General features: G+C 39.7%; 1 protein-coding gene across 1 annotated transcript in view; it reads right to left on the bottom strand.

Moving 5' to 3' along the window:
• PCP4 (Purkinje cell protein 4) overlaps positions 1-20623 on the bottom strand; it is a 51600-nt gene that overhangs the window by 28713 nt on the left and 2264 nt on the right. The window contains exon 2 of the mRNA XM_074156086.1: positions 3163-3214. Coding sequence (XP_074012187.1) covers positions 3163-3214 — 52 coding nt within the window. The remainder of the gene's footprint in view (positions 1-3162; positions 3215-20623) is intronic.

Genomic DNA, 20623 nt, shown 5'->3' with positions numbered 1-20623 from the left:
GTGCACATTGCTGACTCATGTTGAGCTTATTTATAATAATGATACAGCTTCAAGAACTACCAGGCTTGTTGTTGCATAAAACCCAAGAAGATGTGGACATATATATTATACAAAATATAGTGGAAAGGAATCCTGTCTGCTGATGACCAGTGCTCTGAAAGAGAAGAAACTTTGTCCCTTGCACCTTACCACCTAGCAGGCTGTAAGACTACTCAAGAAGGCAGTTGAGAGAAGATAACTGCTGATGAATGAAGGTCCCATGCAGGTACAACAGTCCATTCACCAACATGACAACCAGTGTAGTTCGTGTATGGGATTTTCCTCTCCCATTATCATAAGCTCTTGTACCGTGGGCATATCACTGCTCCACACTACTGTCTTTTCTCAAGCTCAGCCTTTTCCATTGCTCATCCCCCTGAGCCAACAAGCAAGGCTGCTAGAACTAGGCAGTGCCAGTCCAGTAGAAATTGCGACTGAGCCTGCATTTTGTGTCATAAAATTCCCCTCCACTGGAAGGGAGGCTAGCTAAGAGAGACCACTGCTGTGGTGGTAAGAACTAAATACAGCTAAGGATATGATATCGCTATCTAACAAAGGTCAAACAAGAACATGCATTCAAAAGTGTTCATCAAAACTATCACTACTTTAAAAGGAATATTCAGAGATTTAATTTCCCTGAATGCTTTACAGTGATAGCAGAGCCACACATGTCTTCAAAGAGGAAGAATGTTTTTTGCCATGGTTATTAATTTTCTTCATTTTTGAGCCACCCTAGAGATGGGCCTAAAATTCATTTTCTACAAACAATGCACACAAACTTGACCCATAGCATTGTCTCCACTGTGTGAATCAAAAACACTGAACACAGCTAATAGTCTTTATTTGTTGTTAAGGCTAGTTTTCAGCAACTTTTCCTGATCTTGTAACGAAAAGCAAGGACCAGACTAGTTTGCCTTTGCAAACATTTTCATAGCATGACTTTTTTCTTTTTAACAAGATTAAAGGGGTTTGGGTTTCTCCTCTCTCTCCCCCCACTTTCAACAAGAGGGAAAGCTTCCTTTTGACAGGAAAACAAACATCTGAAGAGGCTGATAACAGCCACAATGAAAATTTAAGACATGGACATATTGCAAACTTCTGGCCAAAAAACCACAAATCCTGTTACGTGTACATAGAGTTACAGCACATCCCAATTTTCACAGGAATAAATCACTTCTACTTGAATTGTAACTACAAAGAGCCATACATTTCTGCTTCTTTGATTTAGAATTCAAGCTCAGATTCAAAGTTCAAATTCTGCTTTATTTTCATGCAAGCGTGTGGATTGGGGAGATCAGAGGACTCTATTCCATCTCCCCTGCTGCTCCTCTGTTTTATGTAGGTGACAGGTTTTTTGTTATAATTTGTTATAATTTCATTACAAAAAATAATTGGTATCTATTTGTCTAAGATTAACTGCACATCAACCTGTTTATATTATATAAAAAAATATCTACAACTAGAATCTTATATATTTGTTAATCAATGATGCAGCCCTTTCTCAGTCAAAATTCCCTTTGAGAAAATAATTTGCTTTTAAGAGGCTGCAGGATCAGTAAATCTAAGCTAAACTTGACAACAGGAAAATTTTATTTGTGAAGAAATTCAAGGCAAATGAGCTCAGTTCATAATGTGCTCAAACAGTAAACAGAAAAACATGCTTCCCATGCTGCCCAAATGGCTGACATAATTTTGCTTGCTTTCCTTTCCTGTTAACTTGAGAGTGCAAATAGCTTTGCTGTCAGGGTACATTTGTTCTCACTAATTCAAGACACTATAACAAGCCAAAATATTTATTTCTTTTTTCCACTCTAATTTGTAGTTTATCATATTGGGAACATCGTCTATGGATTTCATTTACTGTAACATTATGCAAACAGCCATTATGGGAAAGTCACCTCTCTGTAATAGGAAAACTACGCATAAAGAAGTCTTTTAATGTTTTAGGATGTGTTGCCTCAAAGGGCCCAAAAATTCTATTCAGACCAACATGTAAAAGCCAAATTGCGTATCCAAAATAACTGCTTAAATATTCCATCTCTGAAAACCCTTGGGTTTTCAGAGAAGTTACTTACATTCTTTGTGCTTTTCAGTACACAGGACACACTACAAGAACATTATTTTAATTAGAACTGGATGATCAAACACAACCAGGTAGCATATTTGCATAGTTCAAATCCTCATCCTGTTCATGAATGTCCACAAACTGATACTGCCTCATGTTCAGCTGAGTATATAATTAAAGCTGATCAAAATGTTTTCCTTTCAAAAATGTTTCTGATGGTCACTGGATTTTAATCATATCATGTGTGTGTAAAGCATTTCTGCCTCCTATAGGAAATACAAGGAGATTTCAGCTAAAAAACAATTGCCATTTGCACTGAAAATTCAGTTTGACTTCCTTCAGTTAAAAAAAAAAAAATCAACATTTTCCTGTTAGAATTATTTGCACCACTTAAGGGGCAGAGATTAGTTCCTGCCAGTCCCTTTGTCCAAGTCCAAAAAAAACCAACTCACCCCTTAGAGCAGTGGAGCATGTGTCCAGATTTGCCCACGTACAGTGCCGAAGGTAGAAGCCTATTTGCCATACGGTCCTTCCATGTGAACTGCTCCATTCATACCCTATCTCCAGCAACACTCAAATGAGCTCTAAGCAAGTGGCTTCTAACTTTGGTATCTTAGTTATAGGCCTAAAATTAGATGAGGTGAATCAGACCACAGAAACTGTATTTATGAGCAAGCCCTTTGTAATTAGTTTACTTTAGTTCACCTTCCCCATTCACATAGCAGCTGCTTGTATATGCTTAACCATGTCTCCTGGTGTCCTTTTCACACATACTTAACACTGTCTTTTTCTACCCTCATTTGTATCTGCACTGCCTTCTACAGAGTCCTTTAGTTTACCATAGTACAAGCTCAGAATCAGGTTTCTACCTGATGATGATTTGAACATACAAATATAAAGAAAACAATCCCACTGAAGCCCATCCAGTTTTTAACACACATTCAAAAGATAAGATACGAAAACAAGGCAGTTGCTACCTGACACCTATCATTACAGTAAAAATATTTTTGCTTAGTTTGACTCAATATTCTCCATCAAGAAATACAGTCTATCCTTACCATTCTCACCAGATGTCTTGTCTTTTCCATTTGTAGCTCCAGTTCCTTGTCTCTGTTAGGGAAAAACACAAACAAACAAGTGGTTAGAAAAAACCTGATTGTGCATTTTGGAATTACTGGCACTTACAGCCTGATTTCTCCTTGATACCTTGGATAGTCATTCACCCTCAAGCAATATTGCTGTGAAACATTATGTTAGAACAGGAATGCTTACTACCATGATTTAGATACAGCTGTATAACTATGTGTGCAACTGTATATAATTATCATGTTAGTGATGGGACATGTAATCAAGTTTCCAGCAGTGCAAGGGTATGAGCTACAGTAGGACATCTCTTCAGGTCCCTGCTGTGCCTCCATTTCCATTGTTCTTCTGACCTGACTTTGGCCAGAAGACTCATCTTTCCACTTTGGCCACAAGTGGAAATGGAACTTCCCACTTCAATCCACCCTGTCCCTTAGGAACAGCCCCATGACTTTCCATGAAACAAACTGATTTAAGTCACTCCACTAAGTAACACATGTCAAACACCAGTGCAGTCCAAATAAATATTCACAGTGGCAGACCTGTATTAGTGCTATTATGCTACTAGGTAATTTTCTAGCTTAGGAATGGTCACTCCATGAAAATTATGCTCCATCCCCCAGAGAAGGCATCTCCCAGGTGGAATTAAGGTACTTTAGCAAGTATGGCAAAACTTGCATTTGTTAGGCAAAATTATTCATATTTGTGTGTATTACTGAAATAGACTAATTCATCATCTAGGGTTGTACATGTGAAAAACTAGAAGTATTAAACTAAGTGAATAAATTCAGCTGCATTCAGCCATCAGAGGCAGCCCATCCTCACGCATCATGAAAGTTAACAGCTGCAGTAGCACAGAACAAACCAAATGGTTTGTACCAAAATAAGGACAGACATATCAATTCTCTTATGAAAATCCATACAGGCATACTTATCTCCCACAGTGCTGGTATTTTCAGGGTATTCTGTGTATATAGAGCTAATCACAACATAAGTACAAAACCTTCATGTGTACTCTTAGCTCTTACTATAGAAGCCAAAGAGGGAAAGAAAGCTCTTCAAACCCCTCAGCAGAATACAAAAGAGCTACATATGGTCTATTGTGCATCCACATGCCAGCGGTGTGGTTACTTATCTTCTCCATAGCAGACTTCAGTGCATATATCTCTGCTCTACTGGCTCTGCCTCATCTCTCGCTCTGTGCAATGAGACAGAGCATCCCTAGAGAAGACAACTCTGAGTCTATAACCACAGCTACAGTCTCCCCATACATTGGAAATATATTTGTTTCTCCCTGGAGCCTCAGAGCTAAGAGCAGAGAGAAAACGTGGCCAATAACATCAAAAATGGGATTCTAAAGGGATAAACATCTTTTACAGAAGCGTAAGTTACCAACAGACAGAAATCAATAAATCTACCCAAAAATCAGTTTTGCTAAAGATATTAACCTTTATGCCTTTATTTAATGTTTGGTTGATATTTCCATATTTCAATCTACATTTGAAACAAGATTTTAGTGTTAATTTAACAGGCCTCCCAAAACACCAAAATACTGGATTCCTCCTATCTATATGGCAGCTATATTGCTTTTTCCTTCCCTGTTTTTAAAGGCTTTTTCAAGTTGTCTTATTTCATGTTTCAGGCTGTGCTACTTAGCCTTTATGAAGGCTTCTCTTTCCTCCCTAGGCTATACCTGTCAGGTTTGGTCTGCTATCGATGGAGTGCTGTAATATGGTTCCGCACATTTATCTCAGGATCTCCCTCCAGGGAGAAGAGAAAATTGTCAAAAAAACCCCAAACAAATAAAAACTTGGCTTTGGTCAATAAAAGTTTTTCTGTTCATGGGGTCAAGATTTCTCTTTAAGTCTGAAATCACCCTAAGTATTCTACAGCCATTCATTTTATGGTGACCACTAGACATATACAGAATGAAGCCTGAAAGTCTGCCAAACAAGCTTGTGATAGCTTTTCCTTCAGTTATATACATATTTTGATCTATAAGCACTGTGCTGTCTTTCAAGTGAGTGCAATGGATTTGAAAGTGAAAATCAGTTTCTCATTAACAAGGCATTGAAACTTATGAAAAATCCATATACAATGTGATCATCCACCTGCAAAGCCTTTAGCCTTTTATTTCAATACATTCAGTGGACCTATTTTTAAAAACATTTTGAAGATACCGGTGTTATTAGCAGCTGGAGCTTCTTGCTTTTTTCATTACATTTCACGATTCTACCACAGGCTGCAAAAGAAAGCTTTAGTGTCCTTCAGAGCACAAGAAGATTAAACAGAAGGAGGAGTTACAAGGGGTATTTTCAAGAAGCAATGGATGAAAGCCCTCCAAAAGCTTGTATTACAGATATTGTCCTCAGATGCAATAGATCAAATTAAAAAAAAAAATCAATGAAATACAAGAAAAACAGTATTAATTTCTGGGGTTTGTTTTTGAACAGAAAATCCTCAAGCTGTTGACCATATTTTAAGAGATAAAAGCAGTCTAATGTTTTCTCTTTCTTATAACTTATAAGTTATAAGAAACTTATAAATTATAACTTATATAAGTTTCTTATAACTTCTCTATAACTTATAGCCAGCTTCCTTCATTCAAAGATTACTTCTAAAATTCCCCAGCATTTTCTAAGGCACGTACTAGGGTAGAAGCATTGAATGAACTTTCCACTAGGTATTGAAGAAGCAGCATCAGGGCCAAAATGAACATGAGTACAAAACCGTAATGATTATAGAGTAAAACAGGATAAACAATTTTGTTGCTATGTTGCGTAGGAGGAAACATAGTTTATGACTGCTTAGGGCTATGTTAATTTTTAACTCAGTGGTTTTACAGAACATCAAAGGCACATCATTAAAAATGTTTCCAAAAATCAAAGTCACTCCCAATTTGTCAGAAGAGGAAGGAAAAGGGACTACTGCCATATGCCCAAAATCCCTGTAAGAAAAGAACAGGTTTACTTTCTTGTTAAATTCTCAGTGCTATACACATCAGCTAGTTAATGTGGTATGAAAAACTGTACTAAATTAGTCCCCTAGGTGTACAAACTAAGGTCAAAAGTGAATTTGCAGCCCAGAGGACTTTTCAAGAAGAATGTTAAACTACTGCAGCAGCTTTTCTACTCATTATTCTAGCCCCTCCTGCACCCCCAAGCCTAATTTTTGCCTTTAGTCTTACATTCTGTTCTCGTCTTGAAATAGCCTGACCTTTTCATTTATGCTTCCAATTAGCACCTCAGTGTTAGGCATTGTAGCCAGGTGTTGATTACGGAATTTTGGGGGATAGAGGGGTTGTTTGTTTTTTGATGAGCCACAGAAAGCCCAAGATCAGGGACATGAAACTGCCAGAAAGTTCTCTGAAAAATGGGCCCTTGACAGTAATGACATTATTCTGCCGCTTCAACTGAGTGCGGGGCCAACAAGGTACAGCAGGCTGTATCCCAGTAAAGCAGTGGCTGCGGGTTTTCAAAAGTATATTGTTTCTATATCAAAGAATGACATAGCGTCCAAGGGCAGAATTAAGAGAATAGAAACAACAGAAAGTTTGTAAAGTGAATAGCAGAAAGAGTTAGTGTAGACTTGACTGAGGACAAAAAATATTTTCATTGACACATATGAAAAGTTATAAGGATGTTCTGTACTCACTGACAAGAGGAACAGCAGTGAAGTCTGTGCATATCCTAAGCTTTTCTTAAGCGTTACTCTACTAGCAGGCCCATCCCTCACAAAAGGTATTACATGTGCAACAGAAGGAAACACATGTTGGTACAATGCAGTACAAAAGTGTCTGTGGGTCAGCCAGCTGTGTGCCAAGCAAGCCTTTATTTTGCACTACCATCTGTTCTCCATACAAAGTTTTCTCTGTAAGAGATAAATTGAATCAAACTAAACTATGTCATAAGTGCCTTTTTTTATAGCTTTCTGCTTTAATTAAAGAGTTCAGCTGCCTTAGCCTTAAAATGAAGAGAATACTGAAAAATACATTTTTCAAATTTATAGAGTTTATAACCTTCCTGCAAATAAAAATGTCACTGTAAATATCTGCTTAAGGACCTTCCATGTTTTCCAAGTAAGGAAAGCTTCCTAGTCAACAGCAGTATGGTCAGGAGATACAGCAATTTCTGCCTGCTTTTTTTCAGGACTAAATACCTCCTATACAGTTCCTCAAATTAGGATAATTAGGGTTGACTTTATCCAGGAACACCACAAGAAATAAAGCACTTACAGGTTGGTCTTTACTTAGTGTTAGTTGATCTTTGAAGACACTGAGAATTCTAGACCACTGAAGCCCCAGTTCAAGTTCATTAGACTACAGGCATAGACAGATGCGAAAGCATACTAGTACTACTAGCATACTAGCATTACTGTCTGAAGGTTCATAGTACATTTTTTTAGTTTCCCCTAGGTGGATTTTTGAGGACATTACATTAGCATGCATACTTCCTAAAAACTAAAGAATGAATTAGAGAGATCTGGATTAAAAACACAGAAGACTAACAAATGTGGGAGCAACATACTTTATAGCCTCCTTTTCCATATACCTCCTAGCCAGGCATACTATATTCAACACCCCCAGTTCTAAAAGCACAGAGTTTTCTATGCTTTTTAACACCAGGTATAAATTTGCTAATGAAAAAAAAAAAAACCACAGAAAGATAAGATACTCGCTTTAAAAAAAAAAAAAGTGAATCAGTGGGAATTGCAGGAAACACTAGCTATTGCCAGTAGGTCAATACATTATTCATACATGCCACTTGAAAATAATTATTTGATGAGGTGATATTCCGAGCTGATTGAAATCAATAGGAATTTTGCAATTGCTTTTCTTTCACACTCTAACAGAGAACACAAGCTGTATGTCAGAAACTAAAAGAAGATCCAAAACTTAAGTAGGAGCAAGAACCAAGCAGCTATGACCTGGGATGAGTGGATACACTCTGTAAAATTCAGGATTTTAATGTGATTAGTTCAGTTAAACTTCTTTACTGGAGAGTTCTGTTTCACTATGACAACCTCTTTCGAATGTCATGTCTTGACTTGAAACTCTAGCACTCAGCATTTCACACATTTAAGTGTGAAAAACATTACTCAGCCACAAAACACAGTAAACAATTTGGTAATAAGAAGGACAAAATATATTACCATGTTTAAGATAAAAAGTTAAGAGTAGGAAAAAATGATGCTGCTGTGACAGAAAGATTTCTGCCTACTGAAGCTGCAAGGGATACCCTTGCAGCTCTAAGTAACAGGACTCTAAGTAACAGGACTGGAATTTTAGCACCACTGTATTTTTTGGAATTATATATCAAAAAGCATGAAGATGAACAGCTGGGAGAGTTAAAATGTACTGCTGGAGAGCACAAATGCTGCCATTTTACTCATTCTCTCCTATTATAAGTCTTCTCAAAACTGGTTTGCAGTACAGCCAGATGACAAATCCCAAACCAGCTTCTGTTACATAGGTTCATTCACTTCAGTAACAGCTAGTCATCTAAAGAACACCTGAAGACAGAACTGAAGAATCCCAGAGAGAAGCTTGAATATAGTAATGAAAATCGCATTGGAAACTACACAAGTAAACTTCCCTCACTAGTCTATTTGTGCCTCCTTTACAAGTTCCTCCACTTTTTTCCCAACATTTTTATAGGCATGGTACTGAGTATTTATGAAATAAAAGTGTCCCTCAAAGCCCACATTTAAGGTAATTATATCAGGTACAGAACATTTGGCCAATATTTTGTCTGAATGATGGGTGAATCTGATAATGTGTCTGTTACTTCTGTCTTCCACATTATTGTAAGAAATCAAGACCACATTTTCTGGGCACCTGACAGAAAGGAAAAATATTTATCAACATATATTTCAGTGCAAAGGACCCCGCTCCTGGTTATGACCAAGCTTACATTTCTGGTAGAAATAGGTTTCTGGAGACTACCACTTTTCCTTGGCTGCTGTCACCCTCGAATCTCACAGTTGTTTAGGCAAGAGTAGAGGGGATACCCTATGTAGCATCTTCTCTGCATGCTCCTTTACACAGAGAGAGTTTTCTACAACCAGTTTTCTGGCTGTCGTGTGTTGCCAGGACAGCATAATAGTGCCAGAATCCATCTTTCAATACTGGCTGTCAAAACTAAACGATCCCTGGCACTCTGACGATTTCTTTAATTATCTTCATGGGTCAGGCAGTGTTCTACTTGACTAGCTCTTGATTGTCCTTAATTTTATTAAGCCTCTCCTATAGCTATTTTAATAAATTAAAACTCCACAGGTGGGCTGAGATAAACTGATGGGATTCAAACTGCAGTAGCTAAAAGCTGGCACAGTGACCAGCACTGGTTTTCTATGACTTTTGTAATCACTGAAGGCACATGATTATGGACACACATGTACATGGTCATCCTAGAAACCACAGTAATATACATCAGAAATTAACAAGGCTGTGGATAACTATAAATTATTTTCCTTCTAAACACTGTGGACCAGTGCCTGGCTCTTGCTATTGCAATGATCTGGGCAAGACACAATCTCTCTGCAATTTCCTTTCTTCTTTCTATAAACGACACAACCCTGACCTCAGCATTGATATCCTTGCATCTTTGACAGTCATTTACACTGGTGCAGATTAAATCACACAGAAGGAAAGCACTGTATTCAAGGTATAACTGTCCATACAAGCTGCAGCCTGCATGAAAAGCAAACAGTTGCAGTCCCTGCTCTTGGGTTATTTTGTTTCCAATATGGTCATTGTCCATGTAAAATACACGTTTTATTGACATGTCTATGCAAAATGCATACTCTACCCAATAGGCAGAGTGCATTAATCACAGGGTTGCTTGCAGAGTTAGGGCATTTGCCTCAATTTAAGAGGTGTAATTTGTTCACTTTCCTCCAGACACAGCTTTATGGCTTGAGGTTAAGTCCTCAGTACAGGCACTTCTGAATGTGCACAGAGCTTCAGTAGCCAGCACACTTCCAGGTTAAATAAGGAGGCACCTGATGAAAACAGGCAGAGAGAATCACAGTCTGGGATACAAGAACCAACTTACAGTGCTGTTTATAAATATTCTAATATCACAAAGAAGAACGTTCACTGTGCCCCACTTTTGCCAATGCAAGGCTGTAATTTATAAATCAGCACAGTGAGAACCTGCTGATTTTGTATTCAGATTCAATATAATGTTCTAAACAGACTATTTACACCAACACCAAATGTAATCAACATAATTAGCACAAACAGTAGCTTGCTTAGTATTTAGGTTATTAGCATATTTTGAATTAAAACATTATTAAGCAGATATTTCTCCAAAGACATTGTAATCACTTTTTTTTCTGAGGCCGGGATTAATGGAATCTTTGAAGTTAATTTTGAAAGGAGCTGCAAGAATGTATTTCCCAAATCCTGTTAATTACCATGCCAGCCATGAGAAGCAATCCCTCTTTTCTGCAGGAAATGGAGGATTTGATCCTGCAAGGCTTATTTACAGGGGTAACTCATATGTGGACAAATAATTGTCTTCAACTCAGCAGAATTACTCATGTGAGTAGAGTTGGAACCTCAGTGTGATACTAGGGAAATTCCCTAAACTGCATGTTATGTTTTTTTTAGCAAAGGGCAAAGAGGGCAAAATCAACTACAGAATAAGCCTTCTCACACCACTTGCCAAAAAATTACCTCAGCTCTCATTTGGATATGGGTGATACAGCCCGTATCGTAATTACACTGGAAATTGATAAAGAGGAAACATCAAGGTCACCCAAGAGGAATATTTCAATTACATAAAAATTGATCAAGCTAGATGGCATAAGTGAAAAGTGACTGAGGGTCTAAAGGTGGTCTCTTCCTTTCTCCTATGATTTCTTATCTATTGGTAGCATCAGACCTAGCACTACAGTTCCAGAAAGGGCATTTTTTTGGGCAGGAAACCTGCCTTAAGAATTCCTACTTCCCAGTCTAGCCCAATCCAGCCACACCTTCCCATCCCCTAAGGCCTTGTTTGTTTGGATACAATTGTTTTACAGAAAATAGGACTGCTAAAATTATTCAAGTTAAGAATAACCCTTCAGCAGCGCTGTGTTGAAAACAATCATTGGAAATTATCCAGCTAAAAAATACATAGTTTAATTGTTTCTCTTGATCACTTCAGTATTGTAGTTGATGTCTCTGATCCACAAACAGTTATACCATGGCAAGGGAACAGGCAACAAACAATACCATGCAACACTGAAATTTTGTTCTGGGAACTGAAAATCAGAGCAAGTCAGTGCTTCATACCACAAAACATGGCATGCTATATTTCCCTGTGATGTTGCATTACCTCCATTACTCTGCAACAGAGCAAAACAGGTACATTCACACAGCCCTGGCCACCTGGGCAGGTAATACAGACAGTTAACAGCAACTGACTGTGGCATCTGATTAGAAGTAAAACAGAACCTTTGAGATCTGGGAAAAGCATTTGGGTTGAGACAACACCTTGGCTATCCTTCAATATTAGCATCCCCAGACAGGAAGAGTGCCCTACGCCAATTAAGGGGTCAGCGTCCTTGCCTAGGCATAGTATAACTGATTAAGGATGGTGTTTTTGTAACAAATATTTACTTTATATTTCATTCCTCCAAATCCTTCTGAAGTTCAGGGTAATTTAATTCGCTGATCTACAAACCCAGCTGTAATTGAGTTAGAGGCTGTCTTCAAGGGACAAGCTCCAATAACAGCTTGGGTTATTAATGGCAAAAGTCTGCACTGACAAATTGCTTCATATCTGATCATATTGACTATCATTATTAAAACAGGCTGCTTCTTCCCAGACTGCAAAAAAATTCTGGCTTTTTTTTCCTCTTGGCTTTTTTTTTATTCCTAGTTGTACAATTAAAAAAATTATTCTCAGTTTCTTTCTATTTCTCTACATATTTCAGAGGTAAATGGATGTTATTATACTGTTAGATTGTACTAGTAACTGGCCAGCTAGCTTTTAAAAAGGTATTAATTATGGCAGTTTCAAGTTGCCATGCAAAGGAACTTTCTGCCTTTACCCTAGAGCAAAAGCCTTCTGATTTTCCAGACAACAGCAAGACGAAGCTGCAAGGATGTTTATGCATCACTTACTCTACTCCTCAAACCGCCGGGCAGCCAGTCTGGTCACGGAGAGCAACTCCGAGCAGCCCCAGAGCCATCTGCAGTTATGACAGTAACTTCTTTAGGGGCTATTCCAGTAACTGGGGAATCACTGGACTGAGAGCATGCTGCAGCCTTGGCAACGCATCCTGCCCAGGGGCTGCACAGAGAGATGACGCAAACCTGTTATCTCTGGCTCTGTGCCACAAGGAGATTCGTGCAAGGGGAGCCCTGAATTGGCTGCTGAAGCTGCCTCGAAACGGGGCCTCGCCTGACAGAGGATTTGTCCCGCATTGTTCAAATCTGTATCAGAATTGACCTGCTGAGACTTTGGGGGAGCTGCTGTGTTCAAAGTGGGATGCAGTTCAGAGCAAAGCTGTCTTGGTACTCTGAGTCTTGAACAGCAGCCAAGCTACTAGAAACAACCCTGCCATACTAAAGAGGAAAACAGACAGGGTGATGCACAAGGTCACCTTGATTGCCACGAATCAGGGGCAGCAATGAAATACACTCCCATACAGCAAGCAGAAAGGCCAGGTCACTAGCTCTGTCCAAGAGCTGGCCAAAAATAAGGATTTCCACAAATCAGAAGCTCCCAGGACCCTGCAGCTGCTCAGTGAAATTGATGCTGCTATCAACTTCATTGTTAATAGCAGCAGAGATGAAAGCAATTTTACCTGAGCAGTTTTAAGTAGTTCCCAGGGTCCCTGGCCCCAGGACAGACCCACCAGGTTACCTGTCCTAAGACTAAACGCTCCACAGCTCTTGCAGTGCCCTAGCCAAGGAGTAAGTCCAGGGTATTTGTGGTCACACAGATTCAGCAAAAGCTCCCCCACATTGTTTCCAACACACTCTCTCTCCACAGAACTGTTTTCCAATTCAAATTCAATGAGAAGTTGCAAGTTTCTCTACTCCAAGTGGTCATCAGTCATTCCTTCTGTCTTCAGTCACCAGTTATGTGTCAGGCTCCATTTTGCACTTTGTGCCTTGCATATGAAGTGAAAGAAAAATGTTATCCAACTAGACATTTTCACCTTATTCACATATGAACATGGCAAGCCATCATTCAATGCTATTAAAAAAGGACTCTAATGTGCTCCTCCAGAAAACAGTCATGCATTCATTTTGTTAATATTTTAACATCCCATCTCATGACTAGACAGAAAATAGGTTCCTTAGAAGTTTCATGCAGAAAACAGGTAACATTCACTTCAATCCAGCTGTGTGCTGCCTGACACACTGCAGTCAGACAAAACCATCTACTAAAGGCTTACATAGCATAACCACAAAAGCTATTACTAGAATTCAGATAATTTGCAGCTCAGGGTTTGTTTTTTTGGTTTTGTTTTGTTTTTGTTTTGGTTTGGTTTTTTGCAGTTTACAATATTAATGCTAGGTCCTTTGCTACCAATGCTTCTGCATCTGCAGATCCATCCCATAACTCCAGTTGCACTGTAAATGCACCAAGCTTTTATTCCAAGCAAAGAATACAAGGCAGCACTCAGAATAAAAGCCCTGTGACACAAAGAGAGGGTCTCCTGTAATCTGACTTGAGATGTTCATTCAACTTGACTTGGATGTTAGTGCTGTCCAGTAGTTTGCAAAGTATGCTAAAGGAAAGAAGTGATAGTTAGCCGAGTCCGACTGGCAAACTAAGATTGGCATGAAGCTGGCCTGCCTTAGGCATTTGGCTGCCCCGCTTAAACTACAGCACGTGTGCTGGCCCATGCATTTTAAAGTGTGCCAAGCCAACAATGTGCTTGCTCTCTTTTCCAGTGGCAAGTGTGTATCTGTCAGATCTGAGTGGAGTAGTGATCTGTACGAAGCAGCTACGAAGCCACGTCTTGTTTTTCTACCATGTCATCTGCAGAAAGCTGCCTGCCTAGCCATCCCCTCTTGTCTAGTATGCTCTTCTCCTCCTCATTCCTACCAAGTTAGTGCTTCTAATTTGTAGCACTTTCCAACTTGTGTCTTCCTTTTACTTCATATTTTATTAATACATGTTTGGCATTCAAGGAACCAGATTTCAATGTTATTCACATTCTTTTCCTGAACACCACATAGTATCTCTTAAGTTCAAATAAAAGGCATTCTTCAGAGTATTTGAATTAGTGTTAAAATTATGTGCTTAAAAAGTCAACATCCAGAGTATTCAGTATCTTAATTAAATAATTCTGGGGGTTTGAAAGAAGCATATCTTCTACAAGAGAAAGGGAGAGAAACAGCAAGAATCCCATTACTTGAAACATTCCAGCAGGGTATGAAAAATCCCTAGATTTCAAATGAAAGATATGCTAGTGACTTTTATGAGAATTATTTTTCTGTCTCTGTATCTCTCCCCTACTGCTCCACCCAAACTTGGACTTTAGCATTTTCAGATATGTTTTCACATTTAGCTAGGCATTACACACTGGTTCATCACAGGCAGGCTTCTCTTTCAGCAGATTATGCTGCATTTGTCTGATGGAGTCTGCACTCACTTGGTTTGGAATTGTTTGGTCCCTTTTGAAAAGAAGTCCACCTTGGAAATCCAAAGCCCAACTCCCACATTCCATCACAGAATAGGGCACACTTTCCTCTGACTAACCCAACCTCACCCTACTGCCTGTTGAGGGCTTTGCTGAAATACACCCAGCTGCTCAGTAGACAGGCAAAGGTACAGTAGTATATGGGTAATGGCACCAGTCAGGACAGGTCAGTTGAATACATCTGGCGTAGAAATACCAATTCATTAAAGCCAACCTGTTTGTGGGAAAGTGCTATGATGTCTATAAAAACATGCCCACAAGTCACTGGTCTTCCTCCATATCCCAAATGTTACTAGCACATGATCCAATATCACCAAAATTCAAGAAATCAAAGATGTCTTCAGATCTATTCAGCTTTTCCTCATCTGCCTAGTTACCCAGTTGCATCAATTTAGGAGTTAGTTATGATCTTGATAGCCTTTTCCTTGAAATGTATCTTCTCCTTTAGTCAGAATGCTGCCAACTACTATTTCAATGCCTGGTAATCCCTCTAGTGTTAGATTCTTAAAGAACAAAGCATCACCAAAGCAGGTTGACAATCAGGTCCCCTGACCAGTGGTACCTGCTGGGTAGCAAGTCTTATTTTGTATGTCACAGAGGACAGAGCTGCAAACCATCTCCATGCATTAGCAATGGGTATTGTCTGCTTTCCAGCACTCTGCCCAGTGATTCTGAAACTGTGCAGAAATCTAATTTCCTTGAAAGTTCTCCTCCACCTCCTACAAAACTAAGGCACTCTGTGAAAAACTGCTTCTCATGCAATCCTGCTAGTTCCTACCAGAAATGCTGACTTAACAGGACTGTTCCAGCTGTCTCACTGATTCGCTCTTGGAGAGCATGCTAACTCATGTCAAGATTAATAAGTTTTAATATAACATGGAGTTATCCTGCTTCCAAGGATAGCCCTAGTCAGTACTAGCTTTGGCATTGCTGAACTGTGCTCCATCATTCCCAGAAAATGTGCACCTAAAATCCCTACAAATACATCTACACCAGTGTGTACAGCTAGCCAGGACCCCTACAGGTCTCTTCTTCACTTTTAGGACAATCATGTTTTGCTGTGATTCAACACAACCCTCCCTTGTTTAAGTGCACAGCACTGCATGCCCCTTCGAAGTTTAGACTACTATAACCTGAAAATTTGTTTCAAGTTTCTACTGCAGCTTTCTAATCCTGCCGGCACTATCCAGCATCTGGCTCCACGGCACAGCTAGTATCAAACCTGCCAGCCAAGGAGCAGCAAATAAGGCTCATGACAGAACAGCTCAGACCTTTCTGTAAGGCGTTTGGACACTAAGACTGTGTTAAAGACGCTGAATATAAATTTGCTTATATTTTGCCATAGTTATAGCTCAGTCTCTCCATGCATCAGAAAATCTGAAGCCCTCATACCTGGTGCCACCCTTCTCACCAGCTTGCTGTCTCAGTCCAGGAGTCTTTGAAGTCTCCAAAGTCAGACAAGGACACTACCTTTCACAGTTGTGGTTTGTTTTTTTCTTGCTTTTGTTTCTTACTTTCAGCTTTAACAAAGAAGATCCCTAACATCATTCTGTCTACTGTCACAGTACTCACAGTAGCAGCTGCACCACAGTTTTAGGTCATGTTTCATGCACTATATACTAAGGTGATAATGTAAGAACATTCAGTGTCTGTAAAATAATACTTTTTGCTTTAAGAGGAAAGACAGTTCAGCTGTAACTAATATTCAAGGCATGTAGGCAGACAATTTTCATTTCTTCTCTGACTAAACTTGTGCTTCTTCCTCCAAATTCCATGTTAGTGCATAAATAAGGCTACATCCCACTTGGTATGAATTGATCAGATGAGATAGGCCAGGTCTTTGGCTTGTGCTACGTGACACATGCCCAATTCACCTATAAGTAGACTAGTCTGGTCTCTGAGGGAGCAGATACGGAACGTAGGGATAAATTGTGACCTCAAATCCTGTCATTAATAATAAGATTCACAGTTGCAACTCTTCTGCAGCTGCTTAGTCTGAGCTTATTCCATCAAGATTGCCATCCATTTTCCTATTATGGTAGCCTATATAATTTGTCTCCTCCATCTCTTTCCATAAGAGAAATAAATACTGATTTTCTTAATTAAAAGTAGAGGAAGAAGAGGGGAAAAAAAGGATTTGTTAGTTATGATTTGACCTAGTTTCTACTTAGCCACTATGTCTTTTTTTTATTTAGAAACCAATGTCCAAACAACTGAAAAAAAAGAAACAGAGCACCTTTTCTTAGAAAGGGGGAGAATGTATGTTATTCATCTTCATTAGGGCATCCTATGCCTTGCAGAGAAGAAAGCGTTACATGGATCAGTGAATTTAAGGCTCTGTTGCAACAGACAGGCTGAAGAAAGGCATAGCTTTCCTCTGATGCATGCAGCTGTCTTCTCCCAATGCTCTTCTGCCAAGAAGTGGGTGTCTCATGATTTACATACCCAGTGTCTACAGGTTCTTCTGTAGCAAAGTTACAGAGAAGAGGTAAAACATGTAAACATTGAGACATTTTCCAAGTCATCCCTAAAAAAAGGGGTGACAACAGCAAATAGCGGCCTGGAAATCAAATATTTTATTCAAATCAATAAACAAACACTTTTAATGAAAAGGCCACCGCTGTTCCTGCTGAAGTTAACTGCTACTATACACCACATGTCATCATAAGCATGACCTACTTAATGTAGAAACTATTGGATGATGACTCTCAAACCTGCCAATGCATGACAAATTTAGGGACATTGGACTAGAAACTAATATGCCTTTGCAACCTGAAATGATATTCTATTATCAAGTACTGCAGTATGAAGCTTGGAGTTTTCTGTTTTACAAAGGCAAGAATTTTTGCTGTAAGTTACTCTTTTACAGAGAACATGGTATCTGAAGCATGTTAAAGCTAACTGTCCTTTAATACAGTGTTGTGTTGTTTGAATCTTTTGATATTCCATACATTGCAAGAAAACCAGTGTGCTCCTTCATAAACAGCATGTCTGCCAATTTCACCAAACTAAGAAGCGATGTTGGAAATTGACCCAAGTCCTATTTTAGAAGATGCTTGATCCCACTGAAACCACATTGATGGAAGGAGTAGGCAAAGTGACAGATGTAAAACTTATTCTTCTCCCTTCTTCCTCCTCTTTTGAGCTGCAATTTACCACTCAGCTAATAAATAGATGTGAGTTAAAATTAAAAATTGATGTTCATGTGCCTTATCTGTCCCACCCCCACCTTATAACAGCTGCAGAATTTCCTCCTCCATGCTGCCATGTTCTTGCTGCACTTTTTATATCTATACAGTTTTGAACCTATTGTGGTTTTAACCTCAGTGAGGCCAGTAGATAACAGTTGAGGGTCATGGCAGTATCTGAGAAAGGGCCCCCCCTAAGACAACTGGCTGGCTCAGACACCCCCAACACCTCAAACACCACATAAGAGTACAGGAGCTCCTTTAAACAAACATGTTTTCCCCCCTACAAACACCAGCTCTTTGATTTAGTACCATCAGGATTATTGGTGTACAATCCTCACTTCAGTGCTTAAATACATCTGGTCCTAAGACCATAAATACCATTTCAGCAGAACAGATTCAGCTGAACTCAGGAGAGCAGCCCATGAAAGAACCTCAGTTTTCCTATTCAACTACCTGAAGCAGTTAACAGTTTCAGGCAGGAGCTTGCACACATGCCTGTTTCACAATTGGCCGTGCCCCTCTCCTTTTCTAACAGTCTCCTGGTGACCACACTTGTCCAGATTCATAGAGACATGTTGCAGGTTCTCCCTCAACCTGGAGAGAAACAGATACCCCCTTTTACTGTGCCAGCTGAAGGACATGCCCAAACTGTCAGGCCAATGTGGTATTACCGGTTTTGAAAATGCCGTAGCAGAGACTGCGTTGGTAATTAGTGTCACCTCTCCCCACCCTGACTGGTGAAGCTCGAATTTCAGAAAAAGTCTTTGACCCTAGTATTAGGCTATGTCACCTTTCCAGTGAAGCCTCCATCTTCAATTTGGCTGCCTAAGTACCCCCCAGTGAAGGTGATTTGAACCCCAAAACAAAGATCCGGGGTTATCCGAGCTCCGAAACAAAGATTCAGTACTCCAGGCTGCAGAGGAGAGCTGCCTGCAACTCATCCCACATGAATGCTCTGCACACCTCTGCTACAGGTCAGGCATGTACCCTTCATGATCCTTTTGAAGGTGCACATAACATAGCAGTTGCTGTAGAATTCAAGAGCCCAGAGGCAACACAAGGCAAAGAGAAAGAGCTTACTGTAGCTCAAGTAAGAAACAAGACCTGGTGTTCTTTGTATTCAAAGCCTGACAAAAAAAAACAATTCTCTACATTTATGCAGAGATCAAGTCTCCAGTTCTTAGCCTCCCCAACTAAGAGACCTATACACTCTACAGAGTAAAACCCATGACAGCTCTCCTTTTCTGTCTTAGGAACTTCATGTGTCTGGTTGTTTGATGCCCGTTTCAAAAGGAAATCTAGCATATTCTTGCTACTGTCTGGAAGCTAGGCTGCTTCTCAAACATATAGAGCTGATGGCTCAAATCCTACCTTAGGTGGTGCACATCGGGACCCTGGTAGTCAGTACAGCACTTCACTTGCTTTGTGTAATGCTCTTCCAATGGAAGTTCTTAAATCACAGGTGCCTTCAGGTATGTGAACTGACTGGAGAGCCATTCAGGAAAATCTACCCAAAGTCAGTCGCCTAAAAAACACATTAAAGCTGAACTCCTCCCCCACCCTAGCAATACCACTCTGACCCTTGAACCTCAAAAGGAAATAAATGCATCCAACAAGGCAATCTTTGGTAATGCTATTTTTAACTGCAACTTCTTACACGTGTGCTTCATCCCTGAACCACTGGAACAGGAACCAGGGTTGTAACACCATACTGTTTAAGTGTGCTCCTCCCCAAGTCCAGACCTGATTCCTGATGACAGCCAGAATCATTCAACACAGTAGGCAAGAGTGGCAGTGACCATTGCAAAAATGTCTGTGTGATTAAATGCTTCCTGTGAACCTTCATGCCCTGGGAATGCTGTCACCATGACCAGACATCATCGGCAACATGCCAGATAGATAAACAGATAAGATGACAGGATTCCCTGTGGTGAATCGAGTCTATGCCAATTGTGTCTAGAGGTTCACTGGTAAAGCTGTTGGCTGTGAACAGCGATTTGACATTGACAAACCCAAGATTGCTTCCTCCAGTTCATCCTAGATGACCAGAGAGCTTTAATGGAAGAAGGGCTGCATCCCACAGCTGCTCACAGACAGTAGCTGATATTTTCCAGCATGACCCTTCTCTCTAGGCTCATTAAAAATAACATAAAACACCTACAGACTTAAAGAAAAGGCTCCTCAGTTATTTGAGGACAGATTTTCAAAGCTACTTCAATACCTAAGAATGCATTTCAGTATATAGTGATGTTCCCGAGCCCCATATAGCCAAGTGATCTATCTGCCACCAGAAGCAAGCAGCAGGAAGCACTAACCATGTTATGCAATGCTACTAGGTAAACTCTTACACCTCAAGTCCCTTGTAACTAGTTACAGGGCCAGACTTCTGTCCAGAAGCAGGAACATCTTAAATGCATTTTCAGACAAATATTGCAGAGGAAGAAGTGTAGGGTTTTTCTGTAGAAGAGTTTTTTTCCTTTCTGAAAAAAAGTTAGCTGCTTGAAAATAGAAAAGTACTATAGTCAGATGAATAGCTGCTTCCTGTTCAGCTTTCTCCACCAGGAGACTGGTAATCATTGCCCATAAACAGGAA

This window comes from Numenius arquata, chromosome 1 (assembly GCF_964106895.1).
Source record: "Numenius arquata chromosome 1, bNumArq3.hap1.1, whole genome shotgun sequence".
NCBI classification, from domain to species: Eukaryota; Metazoa; Chordata; class Aves; order Charadriiformes; family Scolopacidae; genus Numenius; species Numenius arquata.
Note: the sequence above shows the minus strand (reverse complement) of the source record. Positions and strands in the feature narration are given on the sequence as shown.